General features: G+C 35.4%; 1 protein-coding gene across 1 annotated transcript in view; it reads right to left on the bottom strand.

Annotated features, from left to right (window-relative positions):
• The window catches only part of LOC150082291 (Golgi-pH regulating cation channel), a 263,701-nt gene that overhangs the window by 79,748 nt on the left and 157,011 nt on the right, over positions 1–26,942 (bottom strand). The window contains exon 15 of the mRNA XM_090380108.1: positions 13,443–13,520. Coding sequence (XP_090236234.1) covers positions 13,443–13,520 — 78 coding nt within the window. The remainder of the gene's footprint in view (positions 1–13,442; positions 13,521–26,942) is intronic.

Below are 26,942 nucleotides of genomic sequence, written 5' to 3'. Positions count from 1 at the left end.
TTACCATACCCAGTGCACAAGGGTCCAATCTGATTGTTTTTCTTCTTTGTATTCATCATCATCATCATCAGTAATTCAGTTCTTTTGACTGGTCAGTTCCTCTGATGAGCTGTCTCCACCTTTGTCTCTCCTATGCTGTTTGTTTTAGTTCCTCAAAATTTCAAAGTCCTGCTTCATCCAGCAATGTCCTGATGAAGGTATTTTTTTGTCTTCCCCTATGGCATTTTCCCTCAACAGTCCCCTCCATGGCATCTAGAAGCAAACCACCATGTTTAATCACGTGACATTTGAGTCTAGTTCATCTTTATTCTACCTAGAATTTTTCTTTGTTTTTGACACATCTTAATACTTCCACATTTGACACTTTTTCAGTCCATTTAATATTTTCCATCCTGCACCAGTATCACATCTTTGTATTCATATACATGAAAAAATTACTTGTTCCCATTCTTTGCTGTCTTAGCCAGTGCTTTCTCATATACAGCCTTGGCCTCCCTGACCTTATTTGTGGCACTATTACAGATCAACTTGTACTTGTTGTAGGCTTCAGTACTTTCCATCACTCTGTAACTATCCCATGTTATCTTTTTCTGCCATATTTGACCAGCCAGCTCTGCAGTCATCCATTTCAGCATCTACCTCCTGCAATATTTGCTTAAAGGTAAGTATACATTCATGTTCTCTAAGAGCAGTAGAGGCTAAACTAGAAGAATTTTATCTCAGTAATCAAAAGCACATTGTTACTTATGTTACAGATGGAGCCAGTACAATGATTAAATCTGGAAAACTAGTGAATTGCAAACATCATTTGTGTTATGCTCATGGAATACATCTTGCTGTATGTGGCATTCTTTATATGAATACATATGATTCTGACATAAATATCAGCAGAGAAAACGAGTCAGATGAAGAAGAGATAGGCAAGAAGTTGAGCACAGCAATTGAGGAGTTAACTGTAACTGAGAAAAATAATCAAATTGCCATCAATAGATGAAGAAGGCATTAAAATGGTCCCAGGTATTAATGAAATTCTCAATAAGGTTAGAATAATTGCAAGATTATTTACAAAGTCACCACTCAAGAATTTTACAAAGTTACATGAAAGCAGAGCATGGTCATGAAAAGATGTTAATTTTAGATTCCAAAACTCATTAGAACAGTTTATTGGCAATGCTTGAGCAATTTTTTGGAATACGATCAGCAGCTGCAAAAGCCATTATTGATATTAAAGAAAATCAACCTCTAACCAATGAAGAATTTGATGCTCTTCATGATATTTGTTGTTCCTTCAACCAGTAAAAATAAGCCCAAAAATATTGCGTAACCGGGATGCAACTTTTCTAACTGCGAGAGTGTATTTGCTTTTATAATTGATGAGCTAAGTCAACAAAAATCAGGATTTGCCAAGGAAATGAAAAACTAATAACAGAATGATTGAGAGAAGAAAAACTTTGGTTGGGCTGATTCAACATTTAAATGCTGTGAAAAAATATGAAAATTGTGCAGCTATTCCTGGCTTGCCCATTTTACCAAATAAGAAATCATTATTTGAAGTAAAGATAACACTGTCAAGGCTTTTCAATGAAGGCAAATCACAATCTAGCTCTTCACATTCAGAAGAAGAAGAACGTCAGGAAATTGCACAAGCCACGACAATAGCAGACAAATTAAAAGCAGCAAAAACCATGCATTGTTCAGCATTTTCATGTCGGGCTCAGCATTTAAACAAGCATTTGAAGCAAGAACTGTTATTATTTGAGACAACAGGGAACAGAACTCCAAAATTTATTTATTGCACTGAAAACCATTCTGTCAACTTCTACTGAATCAGAAAGAGTCTTTTCTGCAGCAGGTTTATTTATAAACAAGTTGAGAACTCTTCTTTATGATAGTATTGATTGATTTATGTTTTTCAAGAAACCATTTTTAAAATTTTGAATTGACTCTAAATATTTTAAGGTAAATATTTAAAAAAAATTTTTTTTTTAATATTTAAAATGAAAATAATATTTTTTAATTTGCAAATGCACTTAATTATAATTAAAGAAATATAATATTTTAGCCTTTTATTTGTCCTTTTCTGATGAATAGCATGATCCAAATTATGTTTAATAATAAACAGCCACCACTGATGGTGAATACAATTAAAGTATTTACAATGTACAAATGGTCATCTAGGCATCAGTAATTAATTTTCCCAATTCAAAAAGGGTTTATCACTGAACAATAAAATACTTACCATTCTCTTAATATACCACCATTTCCTGGATTTCCCAAAAATCCCAGGAATTAGTTTTTTCTCTCTCCCAGGAATCCACAGGATTTTTTTAATGATGTTTGCAATCCACAAATGCCTCACAATCTAATTTATGTTCTGAGAATGAAAGACTATAGTAAGATCATCTGCATAAAGGTATAATTCAACAGTGTTTGGAATACTGTTTATAATACTTATTCGTATTGCAAATAAAGTGGAATACCAAGAAAAGAGCTTTGTGGAACTCCTTGTATATAAGTTTGAGAGAGCATCTACTGGTAGCAAACTTGGAAGTTTTGAATAAAATACAGTAAATGACCTCTCAGATCAACAGAATGGAGATCTCTTAAGATGCCAGAGCATCCTTGTGGTATCAAAGGCTTTCGCTATATCAAAGCATATCATAACTAGATGTTGATTATTGATGAATGAATTTCTGTTTGATTCAGCCTTTATCATGAGATCTAAGGATGATCTATTTTCCAAAGCCAAACTGATTGTTATTGATCACATTTTGTGACTCGATATATGAGGTGAGTCAATGGTGTATTATTTTTTCTATGGGTTTTACTGAAGCAGCTGGTAAGTGAAATTGGTTTGGGTCAGCAGCACTGTTCATTGAGGTAGTTATAGATTCTTGTCTTCAGAGTGTGAGTAGTTAGTTATAAGGTAATGAACAGGTAGCATTTAAGTTAAGTTAGGATATTGCAAAATAAGTTCCATGCTGAGTTTTTCTTTATTTACTTTGTTACAATCTTCATTCCACCACTGACTGATACGTCTACATCTTCTTATTTGAGATTGTGGAATGGCAGTTATTATAATGTTAGCATTTCAGTTGTGATGTGCTCAGTGACTTGATCAATATGATAGGATTTGATGAAGTGATTATCAAAAGAGACATAGTTCGAAGATTTTTTTTCCAATTCGCTTTAGTAAATTTCCAATTTGTTTGAGTTGCTATTGTTATGGAGAGGTTCGAATTATACATATTACTGGATAGTGATTGATATTAAGAGGATTTTCGAGTGCTGTCCATCCATTCAATACTTGAGAAGAGGATCAGAGAGCAGAATGAGAGATCTATTGCAGACGTTGATCCTAAAAATGAATCTAAGTGCACGAGCCATTATTCAGTAGTTAGTGCTAAATTTTGTCTGTCCAGTAGTATTTCAATGAACTGTCCTCTTCCATAATTAAAAAAATAACTATTGTCAAGGGAAAGGCTTTTGCAAAACTGACTACAGTGGTCTCAGACAGTTTTTAAATTCTGTGCAGTGAGACCAACTGATGATGTTACCAACAGCAAATTCTAAATGAGAAGCATTCAGGGAAGTAATAATAAAAGCCACTAGGCTTTTCATACCAACAAAAAAATACTGTTCAAGGCCTAGACCTAAATGAATGTCAGATTAACTACTTAGACAAATGACAGAAGAAAAGTACATGGGATGCATATAAATTATCAGGTGATTCAGAAGCATATGTTAGATATAAGTTAGTCTGTAATCAAGTCACAAAGGGGGTTAGGCAAGCTAAGGCAGATTATGAGAAGACTCTGGCACAAAATGCAAAGAAAAGAAAAGCAGCAAAGCCTTCTATGCTTATATTAACAATACAAGGAAGGAATTTAAACATATTGGGCTACTTGATGTGAATAGGTTAACTATTGATGACCCTGCTCAGGTGGTTGATAAACAGCAGGTGTTTTGTATCCAGTTTCACACATGGCAAATTCTTTAGGGGAAGGGATGCCAGAAGTTTATCAAACTCCAATGGGGAGCTAAATGACTTTGTGAAAACTGAAAGGAAAGTGAAAGAGGAATTGTTGAAGCTGAACTTAAAAAGGCACCTGGGGTTGGATGGGATCTATCCAATCATATTAAGAGAAGGAAAGGAGATGTGCAAATGTATCCCCAATTCATAAAGGGGGATCAAAAGGTGACATGAGTAATTACAATCTGTTAGTTTAATATCTGTTGCAGTGAAAATAATAGTCACTGGTTAAAGAAGTAATGCAGGACCATCTGTACAATAATACAATTATACTGCAGTCACAGTATGGATTTGTTAAGGGGCAGTCTTGTCTAACCAATCTAATAGGTTACTATGATGCAGTAACCAAGGAACTGAATGCAAAAAATAATCCTGATATAACATATTTGAATTTCAGGAAGGCTTTTGATACTGTTGCACATAAAAGACTGCTGTATAAACTAGAGTAATGTGGAATTAAGGGCACGTAACTGCTATGGATAAAGGGATGGCTAAGTGGAAGAAGATAGAGAGTGGTTATTAATGCGAACTGCTCTTCATTAAATAATGTTATTAGTGGAGTCCCCAAGGTTCAGTGCTGGGTCCATTGTTGTTTTCAATATTTATTAATAATATTGATGAAGGTATATCAGGCTTAATGTCAAAGTTTGCAGATGACACAAAGGTTGGCAGGTAGTTAACAACAGTAATCAGGGTGAGCTATTGCAACAAGATCTAGAAAAATTGGGTCAATGGGCTCAGAAATGGCAGTTGAAGTTTAACACTGACAAATGCAAAGTACTACATATGTGTAGCAGTAATCCCACAGTAACTTATCAACTGTGGTACAACACTCAAGGTAATGGAAAATGAAAAAGACCTAGAGTAATTGTGCAGTCAGATATGAAATTCTCTGAACAGTGCAGCAGGTATGCTGCCTGGCCAGTTCATGAGGTTTTGTCAATGATACACAGGAACTTTGTTAGCAAGGATAGGGAGGTGATTATCCCTTTGTACAAGGTCGTTGTTACATCATAGCTTGAGTATTGTTTACAGGTTTGGAGACCTCACTTTAGGAAGGATGTAGATCTGCTGGAATGGGTGCAGAGAAGGGCAACCAGATTGGTGAAGAGAACAAAAGGGAGCCCTTACCTAGAAAGGGTTCAGTTCTGAAAATTGCAGCTTCTGGAAACTAAGCAGCTGCAGGGTGATGTGACTGAGGTGTTTAAGGCCTCAAATGGTTTGAGTAAGCTGAATATGAATGGCATTCCTCTTGCTGAGACCACAAACATGAGAAGCATAAATTTAAGTTGAGGAAGGATGGTTGCAGGACAGTTGTGTGGAAGGTTGCCTTCAGCCAGCGGGTGGTTGATTGTTGTAACAAGCTTCCATCTGTTGTTGTGGAAGTGGATGGAAGGAAGAACCAAAATTCTTGGAAGGTATGAATGGGAGAAGTGTGTGGTGCTTTTTTTTTTGTTTGATGCTATATAAGCTTTCTTCCTTGCATCATTTTCCACTACTACTACTATCTGACAGGGCAGAAACATAAAACAGATGATGTCCATTAAATTCTACTAATAAACAGAAAGGAGATGGCAATTGCAATACAATGTCTTCTAATTCCTGAATTGTACACAAATGTTTGTGTGGAAGATAAATTGAAACAAGTATTAAAGCAATGCAAATCACTATACATGCCACAATGGCTTCTAAGGAGATTTGAAGTGCTTACAAGGAATCTCAAGGCTGAGCATGACTACTCCTCAGTAAGCACTATTTCTAACAGATCTGTCTTGCTAGAAGGAAGTATAATTTTTAACTGAAGGAGATAACTGATTAGCTCATGGATGTCAATGTTGCTGTGAAGGCATCTATAATTCCATTATGAGGATGATTCTGTTCACTTTCTAAGACCAGACTGTTTATGGTGACCAAGCATTGGCTTTTCCTTTCTTGGAAAGGTTAGACGTCCAGTGTCCATGTCATCTTCTGCACGAAGACCTAAGATTGGTTCATCTCAGTTAACATTGTTATTGTTTGCCTTCCTAGTTGTAACTTATGTTTTTAGTTTTATAATGTCTATTAGTGTGAGATGCAGTTGGCAGAACTGCAAATGAAGTATTTTTGGCACTATCTACCACTTTCTGTTCCTTGGGGGATTGTTCTAAGAATGATGCAAGCATTGTTCAACCCTAATCTGCAAGGACACATTTGGGGGAAATGAGACTTTAGTTTTCATTGCCATTGATATTTGGGTTGCTGCTGCATATATTATATACCGACAAAATTTCCTTGTTATAACCATTATTCACTATATCAGTGATGAGTCAAATCTACCTCCTATTTTTTTTTTTTTTTTTTTAATTCTCAATAACTTTATAAAAAGATAAGACTCAAAAAAACAAAAGAAATATTAGAGAGAAAAAATAATATTAGTATATACTAATATTATTTGTAGTAATATGCTTGTATTCGGTTTTTAAATCTATCCAGCCAACTTTTATTACATACAAAATTATCATGTCCAAATTGTTTAGCAAATTTTTCCACTTGAGCCTTCAAGATCGAACCATCCAGTGAAATTCCAGCACTTCTTTGCGTAGTGAACTAGTGAAGCAATGTTTCATCAACATTTGTAACCTTGTACTTTCAAAAATTTTTCCCCCCCGATCATGTTCTTTTCCAGTGCCGATATGTAAACATGTTTATTCTTCCACAATGTCGATACTGTTGAAGAGGACAAAGAAAACTTTTTTACACACTTCAACATTTTTTTGCACCACGTTGTAACCCGCGAATAACGCAGACTTTTTTGCAAATCAAGAAACAATTTCTTTTGCTAGTAGACATGTTTCTGAAGGAAGGTTTTGTTTCTAACTGATTTTACTTTAAAATGACAGTAAAGTGATCTGCATACAAAGTTCTTAGAAGACCCAAAATGCAACAAAGTTGTTAGAATACAGAAATGCAACAAAGTTTTTAGAATTCTCAAAATGCATACAAAGTTCTTAGAAGGTCCAAAAAATTTATGGTTCAGTGAATACAAGACAATCTGTAAATAGGGTAATGCAAAAAGCGGAATGCCAATGCACTATTGTATATCCCCATCCCTGAAAAGACAAGGTCATAAACAAGCCACTAATCCAATGCGGGTAAGTCGCCTTTTTCATTTTTGTCTATTCCAAGAATTTGTATTTTTCGACTACTCGAGCAATTAAGAATGTTTGCATAGTTACCAAAATTTGTACAGTATATCCGTGTAGTATACTCATTATAACAGTGACCGATTATATGATAATACGCATAAATTAAAATCATTATGGCTTTTTGCTCATTATAGCCATGATCTCGTTATAACCAAGTTAGACTGTGTGTGTGTGTTTGTGTGTGTGTGTGTGTGTGTGTGTGTGTGTGTGTGTGTGTGTGTGTGTGTGTGTGTGTGTGTGTGTGTGCATATATATATATATGAATTAGTAAATTAATAAGAGGAGTTTACCTCAATATGATTCATATAATATGATTCATAGCTCTGATTCATACTATCTAATATATATATGAAATATGAAAACGAAGAAGTGGAAAAAAAAAAAAAAAAAAAGGAAAAACAGTACATGTACTTGAATGCGCCAAGCAGCAAAACAGGATACATGTATATAAATAAGTGTCACAAATGAAAGTTAAAAAAATAAATAAAAATAAAAAAATAAAAATAAATAAAAAATAAATAAATAAAAAAATAAAATATAAATAAAAAATATAAATATAGATGGAGAAGTTGTTAATCACAAAATGCCGAGCCTAGTTAAAGAGAAAAAAAGAGAAAGAATGTTAAGAACCTATGAAAAAATAAATAAATAAAAAAATAAAAAAATTAATAATCATTAAGTAGAATTAAATCTGAATTAATGCCGAATTAACAGGCTAATCATATGTACAAAAGCTGAAATAAAAAGAGGGGAGGGTAATAGAGATAGGGTTAAGGGAATGATTCTCCTGTTTAATATTTAACACTACATCCTCAGGAGTGGGATGCAGCACAACACGTTTTCTGGCTGGACTAGGGGCAACACAGTGCTGACTTGCCGTATTATTTATAGAGATGCAGTGCATGAAAGTGGGGAAAAAATTAAATAGGGCAAATTGTATTAGCAACGAATCCATCTAAAGGGAAAGAGTGGGGATTGCATTTAAAAGTAGCCACGTGCAAAGCTGCAGATAGCTAAAATTAAATGTTATACATGAAATATGAAAACAAAGTGGGAAAAAAAAAAAAAGGAAAAACAGTTGGCCCTAGTCCAGCTAGAAAACGTGTTGTGCTGCAATCCCACTCCTGAGGATGTAGTGTTAAATATTAAACAGGAGACTCATTCCCTTAACCCTATCTCTATTACCCTCCCCTCTTTTTCTTTCAGCTTTTGTACATATGATTAGCCTGTTAATTTGGCATTAATTCGGATTTAATTCTACTTAATGATTATTAATTTTTTTATTTTTTTATTTTTTTTTTATAGGTTCTTATTCTTTCTCTCTTTTTTTCTCTTCAACTAGGCTCGGCATTTTGTGATTAATAACTTCTCCATCTATATATTTTTTATTTATTTTTTTATTTATTTATTTTTTATTTATTTTTTATTTTTTTTTAACTTTCATTTGTGACACTTATATATATATATATCATTATTTTTTTTAATGAAAACTCCAAACACGAGAGGTATTAGAACTTATAGTACCTGGTACTGAGCTTGGGTTGGAGGTTGAGAAGATGAGAGAAGATATTTGTTGACATTAGACTAACTTCTGTAGACTGTAATTTTCAGGAAATACGTATTAAGGAAGGTTGTTCCAGAAAACGGCAGTTGAATGAATAAACGAAGAAGATGAAAAGTTGGTCCTGTGAGTTTGCAGTTGGACAGTAAATGGATGTTTGCTGGTGGTGGCACATGTTCAGACTGTTTTGAAAGAGAGGGAGGGAATTATAGAAGCCAAATCAGAAGAACAGTGCCTACGGAAGTATCTGAGGAAAGGCATGCAGCAGAAACAATACGTCTATGCGACAGCGAGTGGAGAGACTCTGTTAGAGAGGAGTCATTAATTAACCTAACTGCCATCTTCTGAATGAAATCTAGAAGCCTGAGAGAGGCCTTGGGGGCACAACCCCATATGTGGGAATAATATTCCATGGTACAGTGTATTTGCGATTTGTACAGAGTGAACAGCTGTCTGGAAGAAAAGTAATGCCGAGATAGAAAGAGAAAAGTTTTTTTTAGATGCAGAGGAAGCAATATTTGTAATGTGCTTGTGCCAAGAGAGATTAGAAGTCAGGGTAATCCCCAAAAGAGATATATCATTTTGACTAGAAATTGGAGTGTTATCGAAGAAATACATAGGAGCAGAAGCATCCTTTTTGCGAGATATAAGACAAGACTGAGTTTTAGAAGGACTGAAATCAAATAAGTTATCTTTGTCCCACTGGGGAATTACCTGGAGATCAGCATTTAAGGAATTTGTAGCGGATATTTGAGAAGTTGAAGCTGATTGAGCAGGGCAAGGTTTCTCAAAATGGAAAGTGGAATGCAATGTGCTTTCATCGGCAAAACTATGGATATGATTTCCAGTCAATGAAGCAGGTCATTAATATACAAGAGGAAAAGAGTAGGAGAAAGAACTGAACCTTGTGAGACACCGGCATTAGTGGAGAAATTAGAAAACAGAGCCATCTACCATCACCCTCAGTGAGCGATCAGAGGGAGAAAACTGGATAACTAATTACAAAAAACAGTTGGCAAACCATAAGATGGAAGTCTGTTTAGAAGACCTTTAGGCCAAACACGATTGAAAGCCTTTGAGATGTCAAGAGCAACTACTTGTGTTTCACCGAACCTTTCCATTTTTTTTTTTTTTTTTTTTTAAGGAGCATTAGCAACTAAGGCCATATTGCTCCGGGTTATGCGGTGGCCATTCCCTGACCTTTCCGCATCCTCCGTATTCGGTGGTGACGGGCTCGAACCGCGGTTTAATCAAGAAGCGTGTGCTACGCACTGCTGCTCCTTCCCACCTGGCTACAGAGGTGCCACCTTTCCATTGAGTTAGTCCATAAATGTGTAACATAAGCGAGAATATCACCAGTGGATCAACATTGACGGAACCATACTGGTGATCGTTGATCAGATGGAAGGTTTCTAAGCAGTTTAAGAGTTGGAAGTTAATTGATTTCTCCATTACTTTAGAAAGAGTAGAAGTAATTGCAATGGGAAGATAATTGCATGGGAGGGATTTGTCACCCTTTTTAGGAACTGGCTGGATATGAGAAAATTTCCAAGCAGAAGAAACAACACCTTTGGAATAAGAAAGTGAAAAAAGGCTGCAAAGAATAGGAGTAAGTTCAGGAGCACAGGTTTTGATTACAAGTGGAGAAATACCATCAGGTCCTGGAGCTTTCTTAGCATCAAGGTTCGTCAAAATCCTTCTGACATCCTTTTGATGGAAGACCACAGAGGAATTGAATGGAGCATTTTGGGAATGGTGGGAGGTGTTTTACCAAGATCATTAATACACGAGTTGGAAGAAAAATGGGATGCTAGCAGGTCAGCTTTATCCTTGGCTGAAGTGACAACAGAACCATCTGGTTTTGACAGGGATGGGAGCAGAGATGGGCAAAAGTTGCGGCCAATAGCTTTGGCAAGAGACCAGAATGCTCAGCTACCATTAGGGCAAGAAGCAAGTTTTCTACCCTTAGTCTGTTCAAAATCTAGTTTGGACTGACTAATAGCTGCTTTACAATTGTCGAGATTTGGTGTAGACAGAAAATGAAACTGAAGAACTGGAAACAAGCCAATTGCAATATGCAATGTTCTTCTCTTGAAGAGCCTTAGCACATTTATTGGAAAACCAAAGTTTAGATAAAGGAACCAGATTTTAAAGTGGAGTGTGGAATAAAGGATTCCATTCCTACAAGAATAATTTCGCTAACATGATCTGAGCAAACATTGACAGCAGAAGTTTTGAAACAGTAATTCGACCAAGGAAAAGAAGAAAAGAAATCTCGCAGGTCATCCCATTTTGCATTCTTGTAATGCCAAAAAATTCGAGGTTGGGAATAGCCATGAGATAAAGGCTCCATTGGAAAAGAGACAATCAAGTTGTGATCTGAGGTTCCTAAAAGACCAATCACTTTGGCCATGTACTTAGAAGGGTTGTTTGTGAGAAAAAGATCAAGTGTGTTGGTTGTATTGTTAGGATTGTCCGGTATCCTTGTAGGTTAATGAACAATCTGTGCAAGATCATTAGTAACTGCAAAAGACTCAGCATCTCAACCAGCTGGGTCGGTGTGACTAGAAAACAGAAGCCAGCTGGAGTTGTGAACATTAAAATCTCCAAGGAAAATTATATATATATATGTATGTATGTTAAGGTGTATTGAGCATTTTTTTCTAGTTTCCAGAGTTCATAGGATTTGGAGCAGGCTGGATGTTAGTCTTTGCAGTGTGGATAGTGCAAGAGCAATCTGTTTGTGTATGTAAATTGGATCCACAGTTTGGTGGCTGGCTGGTAGGTGCACCAAATGTCAGCATGGTGTTCCATGTGGGAGTAAACTCACCATCTTTCCTGACCATAATGTGTTTAGCTTGTATGACTTTTTGGTTTTGCAATTCCTGGTTCACTTCCCCTTCTGTGATGTTCATTAGGTCCCATTCTGCAATTAATCCTTCAGAAGTATTTAAGATTGCATGTGGGGTGACTTGTACTCCATGAAAGGTTGATAACACTAACAGAAACTCGGAATATTTATGACATGCAGTTTCTACCACTAAATCTCAAGATCAGAGTCTTCTTGCCATTTAGATGAACTTGCTACATTTTCTAAGCATTTATGTAAAAGAAATGAGTATAGTGTATTTATAGGTCTGTCTGACAGCAAATGCAAGCTGAGGAATGATGGGCAGTCCTATTGCTGTGTATCTTTATGCAATCTTTTTGACTGTGATGTGTCATGATCAGCTTATATGACAGTGCATAATGAACACCAGGCTGCTCAAGTGGAGGATAATTCTTATATTCCATAAATATTTTAAGAAATAGTTATTTTTTTAAATATATAATTTTTCATTATAAATTAAAAAACTACATATAATTAAGTACTGGAAACCATCAAGAAAAAAAATGAAACATTGATTTATTCCTTTTAGCTCTTTGGGGGAAGACAAGTAGTTGAAAGAATTAGTTGGTTCATAAAGTTAATAATATATGAAGAAAGAAAAGAAAGGTAAATTTCCTTTCTGTGTTCTAACCCGTGACTTTTCAAGTAAAAAATCATTTTAAATGAAAGACTCTAAGAGAAAGACAATATAAATTAAAAGGGAACTTTAAATGCTTTTTTAGAGCACTATATAAATCTCACTGAAATCACTTGATCTCAAATTCACTTGGCACTCGGGGCCATCTCATATACATCAAGCTGCATGATTATTATTATGGTGGTGCAAATGAATCTTAACAGTCTTGTTATCACATCCAAAAAATTTAAGAATTTCTCCACAGCATGATTATTATTTGTCTCTCTCATTTTGACTAAATTTCAGTGAGTTAATCTCACGTTGACTAATTTGACACTATCTTCAAACAGGCCTATGGGGCTGGGAAATTCCATACTATAACAATTAATGATAAACACCAGCCAAGAAATTAAACTGAAAATTTACTATAAAATAAAATAAAATAAAATAATATACAGTAAAATGTAATGAAAATAAAATACAATAAAGATTAAAATTATTGTAACTATATTTTAATCTCTATTGTATTTTATTTTATTTTCATTACATTTTACTGTATATTATTTTATTTTATTTTATAGTAAATTTTCAGTTTAATTTCTTGGCTGGTGTTTATCATTAATTATTATAGTAATTTGACATTAATCAGCTATTCGTGAACATCTACCATTAAGAAACTAAAAGATTATTAATATTAAATGAGAATTGTGAAAATTCTGCACATTGTTGATAAAGAGTATATCTGACTAAAAATTTCTCTTGATTAATTAATATTGACATGTTCTGGATTGTATAGATACTTGGAACACATTTAAATCAAAATGGATATATTTTTGGTCCCTTGAACTTCAAATTAACAAAGTTTTACTATAATACCATTTTTAATCAAATAACATCACCAAGAAGGTGAAGCAATTAATTGTAAAAAACTTCAAAATGCTACACTTAAATATCTCTTTCAGTTAATTTACATTGATGCTAATAAGAAAAATGTAATTGTAACATGAAATAACAAAATTATTTTATTGTGGCAATTTGTTCTATATACACTGATGAATCAGTAAACATACAGAAGAACAAGCACTGATTTCATCACTTAGCCTTTTATTTATTTATTATTATTACTATTTACTGAAACGAAAAAAAAAAAAGGATATCCACCAGCATATAGCAGTGTCCATTACGGCTAGTGGGATTCCGGCCATTAATGCCTGATTACTTGGATCATTCTTTGGCTGCAAAATAAAGGAAGAATAAATTTCAAGTTGGAATTCTTCCTTTAACTATAAGCATACATTAAATGCAAACTAATCTTTTTTTTCCTGCCATATTTGAATGAGAAAATTAAGTGTCTTATATAAGTTAACTTCCTCCATACAAATAATGAATAAAAATCATTAGGATTATTATATAATTATTATATTACACATCATTATAAGAATGTCGACTGCATCACTTTAACTATATAACTCCACTTCCATAACATGCAACTCAATTTTTTTTTTTTTTTGTAATATTAACTTGAGCAAAAATACAAGTTTAAGGTTTAGTCAATTTGAATTTCAAATACATATCAGCCAACTTTTATAAACAAGAATCTGAAAATATTTTATTACAGTTCAGTCCTCCAGCTAAAATACAACAGAATGGTGTTTTGAATATTTTTTTTTCCTTTCATTGTTTTTGTTAAAGGTTTTATGGCAATGAGGGCAATTTAGTAACTGATTTTCGTCACATATTAATTATTAACATTTTCAATAATTCATCAATGAAAAAATTTCACACGTCCTATTATTAAATGACATGTAAACCAAATTAATGCATAGCAGATGCCAGTCCTCTTCCCATTTCACCCATCCATTCACTACAAAAGTATGTCTAGTTCAGCCTTGAATTTATTTAAGCTGTCAATTTCCACAACAGATGGAAGTTTGTTCCAGAAATAACCACATGCTGGCTAAAGGCAAATTTCCACACATCTATTCTACAACTGTCTTTCCTCAATTTGAATTTATGCCCCCCTCAGGTGCAGAATCTGGGCAAGAGGAAGAATCCCATTAGCATTGAGTTTGCTCAAACCATTCAAGGCCTAATACACCTCAATCATATCACCTCGCAGGTGCCAAGATGCTGCAATTTGCAGAACTTAAGCTTATCTTGATAACATAACAGCAACCCTTTGTTTCACTCACTAATCTCATTGCTCTTCTCTGTACTCATTCTAGTAGCTCAACATCTTCCCTAAAATGAGGCCTCCAGACCAGTATGCAGTACTCAAGGTGTATCCTGATCACCTCCTTATTCCTGTGAGCTGTCCTGGCAGCCTGTGTGCGTTGCTCAGAAAACTTCATACCTGACTGCACAATTACCTCCAGGTCTTTTTCATTATCCACTGCCCTGAGTGTAGTACCACACAGTTGCCAGGTGCCGGCACTCAACATAACAACATGCATACTTTCACACCTACATACAAACACTTGCCGGCCTTGGGCTTTTGCCTTTTCAGATGCTACAGCGGTATATAGGGGGAACCCCTGGAGACCGCAACTAAACAAATACAACTTGACCTTGACCACACAGTTGGTAGTCACTCTGGGGTTACTGCTATCCATACGCAGTACTTTTCTAGATCCTGTTGCAGTAGTGTACCATCCTTACTGTCATTAACAACCCGATCAACCTTCGTATTGTCTGCAAACTTGGACATTAAGCCTGATATACCTTCATCAATATCATTGATAAATACAAAAAACAACAATGGTCCCAACACGGACCCCTGAGGAACTCCACTAATAGCATTAGTCCATAAAGAGCAGCATACATTGATTACCACTCTGTCTTCTCCCATTCAACCATCCCTTTATATATTGTAGCAACTTGCCCTTAATGCCATACTGCTCCAATTTCTACAGTAGTCTTCCATGTGCAACAGCATCAAAAGCTTTCCTAAAATTCAAGTATAATATCAAAATTATTTTTTGCATACAGTTCCTTTGTGACCACATCGTAATATCCAGTCAAATTTGTCAGACAAGACTTCTTAACAATCCCAAGCTGTCTGAAATACAACTGCAGTCTTGTCTAGAATGATCCTACAGTGCTTCTTTAACCAGTGAGTCCATTATTTTCCCCGGAACAGAAGTTAAACCAACAGGTCTGTAATTATTCGTGTCACCTTTTGATCCCCTTTGTGAATTGGGGATACATTTGTACATCTCCAGTCCATGGGGATCTCCCATGAGTCCAAGGATACCCTCATAATCATGGCTAAGGGCCTGCTGCCTTCCTTTGCTGCCTCCTTTAATATAACTGGATAGATCCCATCTACCCCAGGTGCCTTCCTTATGTTTAATTTCAGCAATTTCTCCTCCACTTTGCTGTCAGTTATTACAAAATCATTTAACTCCCTGTTAGAGTTTGATAAGCTTCTGGCCTCCACTTCCCTAGAGAATTCCTCATGTATGAATGTAGATGCAAAATACTCATTCAGTTTGTCATCTACCTGAGCAGAATCATCAACAATTGAACTATCGACATCAAGTGGACCAATCTGATTCATCCTGTCCCTTCTAGAGTTTACATAAGTAAAGAACTCTTCACTGTTTTTCTTTGCATCCTTTGCCAAAAATTTTGCCTACACTTCTTTGTGACTTTACAGACTATCTTATATCTACTATAAGCATCTGTGTCTCTGATAATTTATATGCGTCCATGCATTTTTCTTCTCTGTCACAAGTCTCATTAATTCATCTGACATCCATTTAGGCTTAAACCTTGAACAGTATTTCTTAGTTGGTATGAAAAGCCTAGTAAATTCCAAGATTAATTCCTTGAATGCTTCCTATTTATAATTTGCTGCTGGTAACATCAGATGGTCCCACTGTATAGAATTTAAAACCTGTCTGAGATCACTGTAGTCACCTTTACCCTTGATGGTAGTTACAGATTTGAGTAAATCCCACATTAGTACACCGTGATCACTATCCTAGCGGTTCCTTTATCTGCAGATTCTACATGAATAATCACTGCTGACAATCAGATCAAGAGTATTACTCCCTCTGGTTGCCTTTCGAACATGCTGCTGTAGAATATATACAGAGCAAGACCTAAAACTAGCACAACACTAAATATAGCACTTGTGGAGAGAACAAACAATAATGGATAGACAGAGAGATAAAGTTGTGGGGTGGGGGTAAATAACCATATATTATGGATGATGTGTTATGACCTTAAACAGAAAATTTGAGGGAGTCTTAAACTCGTGATGAAGAGCAAAACACAAAAATCTTACATAAGCAAAGTGGTATGATAAGTGTAGCAGACTGTAAAATGACTGGCTACAACAATGTATCCCAGTCTTCACAGAGATCTGTATCTAAATGAAGTTATACTTCATTTTTTATACAAAGGAAAATTTTATATACAAAGCATATATCTTCATGGACTGGTGGAAATCATTAAATCAATGGATATCTGGTTGGTTGTTGCTGAACAGTCTTGAATTTGCTATGGCATCCTACTACCTGCAACGTAAATTCTAAAAAGGAAATTAGCACACCGCTGTTTAGTGTCATGTTAGATTTAGGCTTTTCTTGTACATAAAATTTTCATAAGTGTCATCTGCTCTTGAAAATTTTGTGATGCATTAAACATAGTTACAGAGTGATAACAAAACATTCTGTTTTGTGTTACCTGTGCATATAGGAAATGCTCTTCTATTCCTATATTACTTTTAATCCTGCAACAATAGCACCATATCTGTGAGGTCTAACTCAAAAGTAATAAGTACACAATAATTGTTAGTTGAAGATAAAAATCTGTGATTTTCTGTACCTTCCTAAATACAGGCAGTTCTCGCTTTATGAGGTTTTTTTTTTTTTTTTTTCAAGTATCAACAAAATCGAAAATATTAATTGCAAAAAATGAATGGTAAACACTCATAAATACAGTCAGTCCTCGTATAACATGTGTTTACACTACATGAATTCGATCATACACGATTTATAAATAGGGGAATGCGGCGGAATCACCCCAACTGAACACAACACAGTAGGAATGAAGAGAAAATTCTGAAAATTTATTTGTTTTTATGATTTCGTGGAAGGGGAAACACATTTAACATAAAAACCCACAGAATTCCAGCTATCGGTATTATTGCAAATGTAATTAGATAGACTTTTACTACCCATTTATAACAGATTCCACTAGCAGGAACCACCAATAAACCAAAAACTGCAAATTGTTTTTATTTTATGGTAGTGACCATAAAATAAAATATTTTATGGTAAGCATGTAATATGTGAGAATAGTGTGTTTCCGTCTTTACTGTATTTTTATTCAGTTTCTACACGGGTGCTGTGTCATTTATTCAGTTGCTACTTGTTCGCTGAGCGTTTATATATATCAAGCTTGCCTCCTCATTTTTGTTCATTTTATAATTGTGCTCTATTCTCAAAAAATAGAGTAAAATACTTGAAAAAAGTGTGAAAAGGAAGCATTCTGGTGAAAATACTTCAGAGAGAAAAAGATAAGCAATATCAATAGAAGAAAAATATGAAATTGTGAAATGCTTTGAGCAGAATGAAAGAACGTGCGATATTGTGCATGCTACAGGCCTAAATGAGGGAACGCTGAGAACAATTAGAAAGAATGCAGCAAAAATAAATGCAACTTTCATAGCAGGAACAACACAAAGTGTAACAAAATCAGTTAGATCAAGACACAAAGAATTGGAACATCTTTTATCTGTTTGGATAGAAGATCAAACAAAGAAGAGATCAAGAAAGGCACAAAAGGTGCCCTTTTGTGCCCTTTTCTGTAGACGTTGTACTCCCCAAATTCCAGTTCTGCATTCCTTATATCTGTATGACACCACGTCTCTGAAATCCCAGCAATATCTGCCTTTGATGTTTTGAGCAATACCTCAAATTAAGAATAGAAACAGGTGCATGTATACTTGCGTGTACACCAATGCTAGGAGTTTAGTAAATAAATTTGAGGTATTGCTCAAAACATCAAAGGCAGATATTGTTGGGATTTCAGGTATTTTGAACGAACAGAGGGGTGAAGTGGAAGTGGTTTTTTTTTTTTTTTTTTTTTGGCTGATACTGCATAAGTTTGCTTTCTTGCTTTTTTTTTGGTTGGTTTTTTTTTTTTAGGAGCATTAGCAACTAAGGCCATATTGCTCCGGGATATGCGGTGGTCATTCCCTGACCTTTCCACATCCTCCGTATTTGGTGGTGACGGGCTCGAACCCCGGTCTAATCAAGAAGCGTGTGCTACGCACTGCTGCTCCTTCCCACCTGGCTACGGAGGCGCCTTGCTTTCTTGCATCAAATGCCTCTACTAATGCTAATGCTAACAACAAGTTTGCTTACGATAAAAGCAAGGCATTGGCAATATTTGAAGACCTCAGAAATAAAGCTGAAAACCATCAAGAAGTGCCTCCCTTTACTGCCAGTAGTGGCTGGTTCAATAATTTCAGAAAACGTCACACTTTCCATAATGTGAAATTATCAGGTGAAGCTGCGAGTGCAGATGAAGCAGCAGCAAAGGCATTTCTGCCGATACTGAAAAAACTAATTGAAGAAGAGGGCTATTCACTGGACCAAATTTTCAACTATGATGAAACTGGACTGTATTGGAAAAAAATGCCATTGAGAACATATATCTCAAGAGAGGAAGCACGAGCTCCAGGCTTCAAGGCTGCTCAGGATAGGTTGACCGTTATGTTAGGAGAAAATGCAAGTGGCGACTGGAAACTGAAGCCTGTCGTTGTTTATTGTGCAGCCAATCCACGAGCGTTAAAAGGGATCATAAAGACTAGCCTGGGTGTTTACTTTAGGAACAGCAGAAGAGGGTGGATGACAGGGCAGATCTTCACTGACTTACTAGAAATGTTTGAGGATGTGTTTCGAAGCTACTGCAAAAAGAAAAATTTGGATTTTAAGATTTTAATTATTTTGGACAATGCACCAAGTCACCCTCCAACCCTTGCTGAACTGTCACCAAACATCAAAATCCTGTTTTTACCACCTAACACATCTCTTATCCAGCCACTTGACCAAGGAGTAATTGCTGCTTTTAAGTACTATTACACAAGACGCACATTTAAGATGCTGATAGCAGAAACAGAGGGCGAAAATGCACCAACAGTTAAAGACTTCTGGAAGTGTGATTCAACATAAAGAATGCAATTTACATACTTGTGGAGGCTTGGAATGAAGTGAAAAAAAAAAAAAAAAAAAGCTTACATGGTGTTTGGCGGCCTCTTTTACCAGATTTTGTTTGTGATTTTAAAGGCTTTGATTCTGTTTGTTTGTTGTTTGTTATTTGGTTTTTAGGAGCACTAGCAACTAAGGCCATATTGCTCCAGGATATACAGTGGTCATTCCCTGACCTTTCCGCATTCTCCGTATTTGGTGGTGACGGGTTCGAACCCCGGTCTAATCAAGAAGCGTGTGCTATGCACTGCTGCTCCTTCCCACCTGGCTACGGAGGCACCTTTGATTCTGTAAACGAGCTTCCTAAATTAAAAGCACATTGTGTTGCCCTCACAAAGCAGGTTGGCTTTGAGGAATTGGAGAAAGATGATTTAGAATAATTGCTTCAGTCTCATGAAGAAGAACTTTCAACTGAAGAACTGCAACAACTTGTTGCTGGAGGGCAGGTGGAAGATGAGGAAGATGACAAAGTTGAATGCCTGAACACCACCATAAAACCGCTTTCTACTTCAGAGTTATCTTCAGTTTTAAATTCATTTGAGAAAAGTATGCAATGGCTAGAAGATGACGATTATAAGGCAGAAAGAAGCAGAAGAGCACTTCATACAATTCGATCTGCTTTGGAGCCATATAAGCAGCTGCTTTGTGAAAGAAGGAAGATTGCGAAACAACAGAAACTAGATGTATTTTTTATAAAAACACTGAAGAAAGAGACAGAAAATGAGCCACAGCCCTGTAGTTCTGGCGTGACCACATTTCGTCCAAAGTCCCCATCGGCATCTCCTCCACCTCCCAGTTCTGATAATGACGACAACCTGCTGCCACTTTCCCCATAATTCCGCTGCTTCAACCCTTTCTCAAGCCCTTTCCCTCAAGCTGTCTTCATTAATTTTTAAGGTAAGAATCTAAATTTAAATGATTAAATTATTAATTTTAAATTTTCCAACTGTGTAAGTGTTTTATTACGATTATTTATTGTGTTTGGTAATGTTTTGGTTACAAATGTGTGTCCAATCTTGGGTGGTCAGCACCTAACCCTATTTTTTCCATAGGGCCTGTTGTTTATATTGCAGGATTTTGCATTGCACGAGGGTTTCTAGGAACATAACTATCGTGTTACATAAGAACTGACTGTACCACATTTCAAACCACGTGCATAGCTATACAGTACAGTGTATCCTGCTTTATGATACAAATCCATTACCATTGTATCATTAAAATATCATAATGAGAACCCGATAATGCTGTTTTTTGGTAATCCATTCCACGACCTCGGAAGTTAAAATTTTCGCTATATAACTCTCTAAAAGGTTGTTTTTATAGTGTAAATTGTACTAGTTACCAATTCAAATCATTAAACGCACTACACTTTCATCATTATCATGTTATAAGAACCAATTTTGAATGGCTTTGTGATATTTTTTGAAAAGCACATTTCTGGAAGACATGACCATAAAACAATAAAAACAATTTGCACTTTCCAGTTTATTCGGCTTTTCTGTTACTGCAAGCAATTATAAACGGGTAGTAAACCCATGTTATTGCATTTGTGAAAATATCAATAGCTGGAATTGTGTGGGTTTTTACATTATTATGGTGAAATGTGTTTCCGCTTTACTGAAATCTTCAATCGTATAAAAAACATAAATTTTCAGAATCTTCTCTTCATTCTTTTTTTTTTTTTTTTTTAACTTCGTAAACTTGTTACTCCGCGCAAATCGTGTTAGTTGCAATTTGTGCGTTCCGTTAAAAATGTTTATGCATGCTATTGAAATTTATAAAGAAAAGAGAAGATTATCTTGGAAATAAACTCCTCTTCAAGCATTTCTGAAGATGACGCCTTGTGCAATAAACCAACGAATGCTGAGCCAATAATGAGTGATCAATGAGTGTGCATTTAGTCGATGATGATGAAGAATAAACATTCTTTAACATTTGTAAGTCATAAATAATTTCTCTATTATTATAATTTGCTTGATTTTACAGGCTACATTTTCATTTCTTTGAATAAATCAATCATTGTTTAAACATAAACTAATTAGCTAACTAATTTCATTGTTGATAATGTAATCCCTATTTTTAACATTATGTCTATGGGAAATAAATTCCCACTTAATGAGTTTTCGCTTTACAAGCACGCACTAGGAATGAATTAACTCATAAAGTCGAAACTACCTATATAGACAAATTTTTATTTGGCATGGTTTCTGAATTTTTTTAATAGTTTTCCCAGAGTTATAGTGTGAGAAGACCTGTCAAGCCTAGTGCTACCACATTTGTTACAAGTTATTTCATGGGAATCACATGTATGCTATGAAATATTTTTGCATCTTTGTTGTGATCTATTTCTGTTACTTTCCGTCTAGATTGAGAAAAAAGCATGTGATTTACTCACATGCTTTTAAGGGATTTTTTGTGCAAAAAATTTTTATAACTATTCTTGTTTTAGTGATTTCTCCTCAGATAGCTGGATATTTCACTCCACTAGTTTAATACTGTGTTTCTTCTCTCCTTTAATATTATTTATTTATTTTTTAAACGATATTTAATTATACTTTGAGTAATGACCACTCTTATAAAATACGACACGCATATTAAGATCAGACCGTATATTGGCTGCTAATGGGTACCTGCATGATTCCTGAAACATCACCTTAATGTAGGAATTTAGTTATTCACTTAACAAACTATTTTAACATTCATGTGGTATAAGAGTGGTCATTACTAAAAGTATAATTCCATGGAAAATCACCACAATGTCCTTCCCCAACTATGAAAGATATATTACTGCAATATATATTGCTGTAATTAAAGATTCTTTATACATTGCTGCAATTAAAGATTCTATTCTATTCTATTCTATTCTATTCTATTAATTTTGGATGATCTCTTCAATCAGTGTATGAACATATATTAGAAAATAGTAAGAATAAAGCAATACAATAATACAAAAAGTTAAAATAAAATATAGGCGCCTCTGTAGCCAGGCGGGAAGGAGCAGCAGAGTGTAACACACACTTCTTGATTAGACTGGCGTTCGAGCCCGTCACCGCCAAATATGGAGGATGCGGAAAGGTCAGGGAATGACCACCACATATTCTCGGGGCAATATGGCCTTAGTTGCTAATGCTCCTAAAAACCAAATAACAAACAAACAAACAAAACAAAATAAAATATAAATTACATAACGCGCGCACACACGCACGCACACTCACACATGTATAAACTAGTTTTAAATAAACAATGACAATAAACACTCTGTATGCAATATTTTTTTAACTTGTAAAAAAAAACATAAAAGGTGATATTCCCTTGAGATAGAGAGTTAGTTACTTCAAATTTCATGCACTTCAGCATGCCAAATTTGAAATAAATTTTGGAAAAAAATGGAAAATAGAAGTGAATAATAGAATCTAATGTGTGCATAATTTTTAATTTTTTTTATAACTGTACATAAAATAAGCACAAATATATACTCATACACACATTTAAAATTTCACAAGTTTAACCGGAAAATAGATTCATCTTTATATTTTATGCCTACGAAGTCATATTTTTTTAAATATTTAATTTTTCATTATAAATTAAAAAACTGCATACAATTAAGTACTACTAACAGTATTTCATCAAGAAAAGATGAAATACTGGTTTACTCCAAGCAAAATTCAAAAAACTCAAACTTTTTCCAAAAATTAAAAATAAAATTTAGAACAATCCTGTCAGGTCACATGCTACCATTTGTTACAACTTGAGGCACTACCACTGCAGGTTTAAATGAAATATATAATATTTCTCTGTTAGGAAAATGAAATCCTGCAAATGCACATTGTGTGTAAAAAGCCCAAAATTATTAATTAATACTACAGAGGCATCCACTTTATAACTCTTAACCGGTTCCTGAATGTTGGAGCATAAAACAGAAGTATCACAATTGGTAATTTTGTATATGTTACTGTGGTATACATCCACGGGACTGCATAAATTCAAGATTATCTAGTCCTCTCCCCATTTAAATGCTACTAAGAGGGTAGAGATTTCATTCACAAAGATACAATGCTCAAACTATTTTAAAATGAACAAACAATGTTTAGGGTGTGTGATTACTGTATTTTCGGAACTATTATGTGCACTCTTTTTTCCCTGGAAAATATTGCTTGAAATCACACTCTGTGTCTGAAATTACACTTAGGTGCAAATAGTGATGTTTTTAACCCTATCTGTTGCTACAGAATGGCCAAAACATAAGAAGGCTTCTGAAAATGCTAACTCTTAAGTGTGACCAGGTAAAAATCACAAATAAGGGAAGCAACAAAGATGATTATTTAATTCAATAAGGAGTTAATGGCAATTCCAAGAGGCACTGGCCAACTGCATCCATTGGAAAGTTCAATGAATAAAAAAACCCTTTAAAACATTCATGAATGTGGAGTGGACTGATGTGGATGGAAGCACTAAATCATCATTTTACATCAGCAGGACAAATGAAGTGACCAACAATTTCACAGGTGTGTGAATAGATAAAAAATCCATAGAAGTTAATGAAACAAGAAATAGCTGCCAAGTCTTTCAAGAAATGCAGAATCCAATGTCCTTGATAGCACTGACAATGATGCACTCTTTGAAGAAAGTGAAAGATGTTTTATTTAGTAAGCTTGTGAATTTGTGTTTCAGATATTTGCAATAAAATATTTTTCTGTCAAATTTGCCTTATAAAATGTGGGTGTGTCTTATCATCCAAAAAACATGGAACATTTATGGCACAGGGGATGTTTGTTAGACAGCCATGAGATTTGCTTGCTATTTGAGATGACTGACGAATAACAAGTCCTTGATAAGTAGCAAGGAAAAGCTGCAGTTTCTCAGTCCCCTAGTTCTTATCATTAGGCTAATATGATACATTCCCTAAACATCAAAAAAATTTAATGGCATGCTTATCATTCACTCATTTTGTTTACTTTAATGAACTTTGTTATAGTTAAACATTTATTTAAATTTATGTATTATAATTTAGTTTTCAAGGTTAATTTGCATATTTTTATCTGGCAATTGGCCAAGCCCAGAACAAATTTGCATTTTATTTACATTGGTTTATTTAAACTACAGAGGCATATGGCCAAAACATGGATTTAATGGATGACTGTTTTCTACAGCAACATTTCCGAGAGGCAACCAGAGGGAGTAAGACTCTTGATCTAATTATCAGCAGTGATTATACATGCATTAAGAATTTGTAGATAAAGGAACCACTGGGTAACATGAGCACAATGTACTGATATGGAATTATTTAAAGATGTAACTAACATCAAAGCTAAAGGGAAGAGCTTTTGCTTTCGTAAAGGTGACTACAGGGGTCTCAGACAGTTTTTAAATTATGTACAGTGGGATCAACTGTGACATTCCCAATGTTGAATTCTAAATGGGAAGCCTTCAGGAACGTAATGTTGGAGGCTACTAGGCTTTTCATTCCAACTAAGAAATACTGTTCAAGGTTCAGGCCTAAATGGATGTCAGATGAATCTTGTTTGTTTGTTATTTGGTTTTTAGGAGCATTAGCAACTAAGGCCATATTGCTCCGGGATATGCGGTGGTCATTCCCTCACCTTTCCGCATCCTCCGTATTTGGTGGTGACGGGCTCGAACCCCAGTCTAATCAAGAAGCGTGTGCTACGCACTGTTGCTCCTTCCCACATGGCTACAGAGGCACCTGTCAGATGAATCAATGAGGCTTGTGGCACAGAAGAAAAATGTATGGGATGCACATAAATTATCAGGTGACATAGAAGCCTAGGGAAGATATAAGCTAGTCCGTAATCAAGTCACAAAGGAGGTTAGGCAGGCAAAGGCAGATTACGAGAAATCTTTGGCAGAGGATGCAAAGAAGAACAGCAAAGAGTTCTTTACTTATGTAAACTCTAGAAGGAAAGGTATGACTCAGATTGGACCACTTAACATAGATGGGTTGACTACTGATGATCATGCTCAGGTAGCTGATAAACTGAATGAGTATTTTGCATATACATTCACACATGAGGAGTTATTCAATGAGGATAATGCCAGAATTTTATCAAACTCTAACAGGGAGCTAAGTGATTTTGTATTAACTGATAGCAAAGTGGAGGAGAAATTGTTGAAGTTAAACATAAGGAAGGCACTGGGGTGGATGCGAACTATCCAGTTATATTAAAGGAGGCAGCAAAGGAAGTAAGCAAACCCTTAGCCATAATTATGAGAGCTTCCTTGGACTCAAGGGAAGTCCCCATGGACTAGAGGTGTGAAAATGTATCACCAATTCACAGAGGGAGTTCAAAAGGTAACACAAATAACTATAGACCTGTTAGTTTAACTTGTGTGTTCCGTGGAAAAATATGGAGTCACTGGTTAAAGATGCATTGCAGGATCATCTAGACAAGACTGCAGTAATAGTTATGACAACATGGGTTTGTTAAAGGGAGGTCTTGTCTGACCAATTTGATTGGATACTATGATGTTGTCACAAAGGAACTGAATGTCAAAAATAATTTTGATATCATATAGTTGGATTTCAGGAAAGCTTTTAATACTGTTGCACACGGAAGACTGCTGTACAAATTGGAGAGGTATGGCATTAAGGGTAAGTTGCTACAATGGATAAAGGGATGGTTGAGTGGGAGATGACAGAGAGTGGTAATCAACAGACACTGCTCTTCGTGGACAAATGTTATTAGCGGAGTTCCCCAGGGTTCGGTGTTGGGCCCATTTTTGTTTTGTATATTTATCAATGATACTGATGAAGGTATATCAGGTTTAATGTCCAAGTTTGCAGATGATACAAGGGTTGGCAGGGTTGTTAACGACAGCAAAGACAGTATGCTACTCCAACTGGATCTAGATAAGTTGGGCAAATGGGCTTAGAAGTGGCAACTGAAATTTAACATTGACAGATGCAAAGTACTGCATATGGGTAGCAATAACCAAAGAGAAAAGTACCAACTGTGTGGTACTACACTCAGGGAAGAAGAAAGTGAAAGAGACCTGAGGGTAATGGTGCAGTCAAATATGAAGTTTGCTAAGCAGTGCAGATGGGCTGTCAGGGCAGGTCATGGAGTCTTTTCAATGATATATAGGGATTTTGCTAGCAGGGACAGGAAGGTGATTATCCCGTTGTACAAAGCAATGGTCAGGCCACACCTGGAGTACTGTGTACAGGTCTGGAGGCCTCATTTTAGGAAGAATGTATAGTTGATAGAATGAGTACAAAGATGGGCAACAAAATTGGTGAGGGGAACAAAGGGGTGCTCTTACCAAAAAAGGCTTAAGTTCTGCAAATTGCAGTGCCTGCATAGTAGGCACTTGTGAAGTGATCTCATTGAGGTGTATAAGGCCTTGAATGGCTTGAGTAAGTTGAATGCTGATGGGACTCTTCCTCTTGCTCAGATTAAGAACCTGATTGAGCAT

This window comes from Mastigoproctus giganteus, chromosome 8, assembly GCF_048544385.1.
Source record: "Mastigoproctus giganteus isolate SK-2022 chromosome 8, ASM4854438v1, whole genome shotgun sequence".
Lineage (NCBI taxonomy): Eukaryota > Metazoa > Arthropoda > Arachnida > Uropygi > Thelyphonidae > Mastigoproctus > Mastigoproctus giganteus.
The sequence above is the reverse complement of the archived record's forward strand: the minus strand, read 5'-3'. Positions and strand labels throughout refer to the sequence as shown.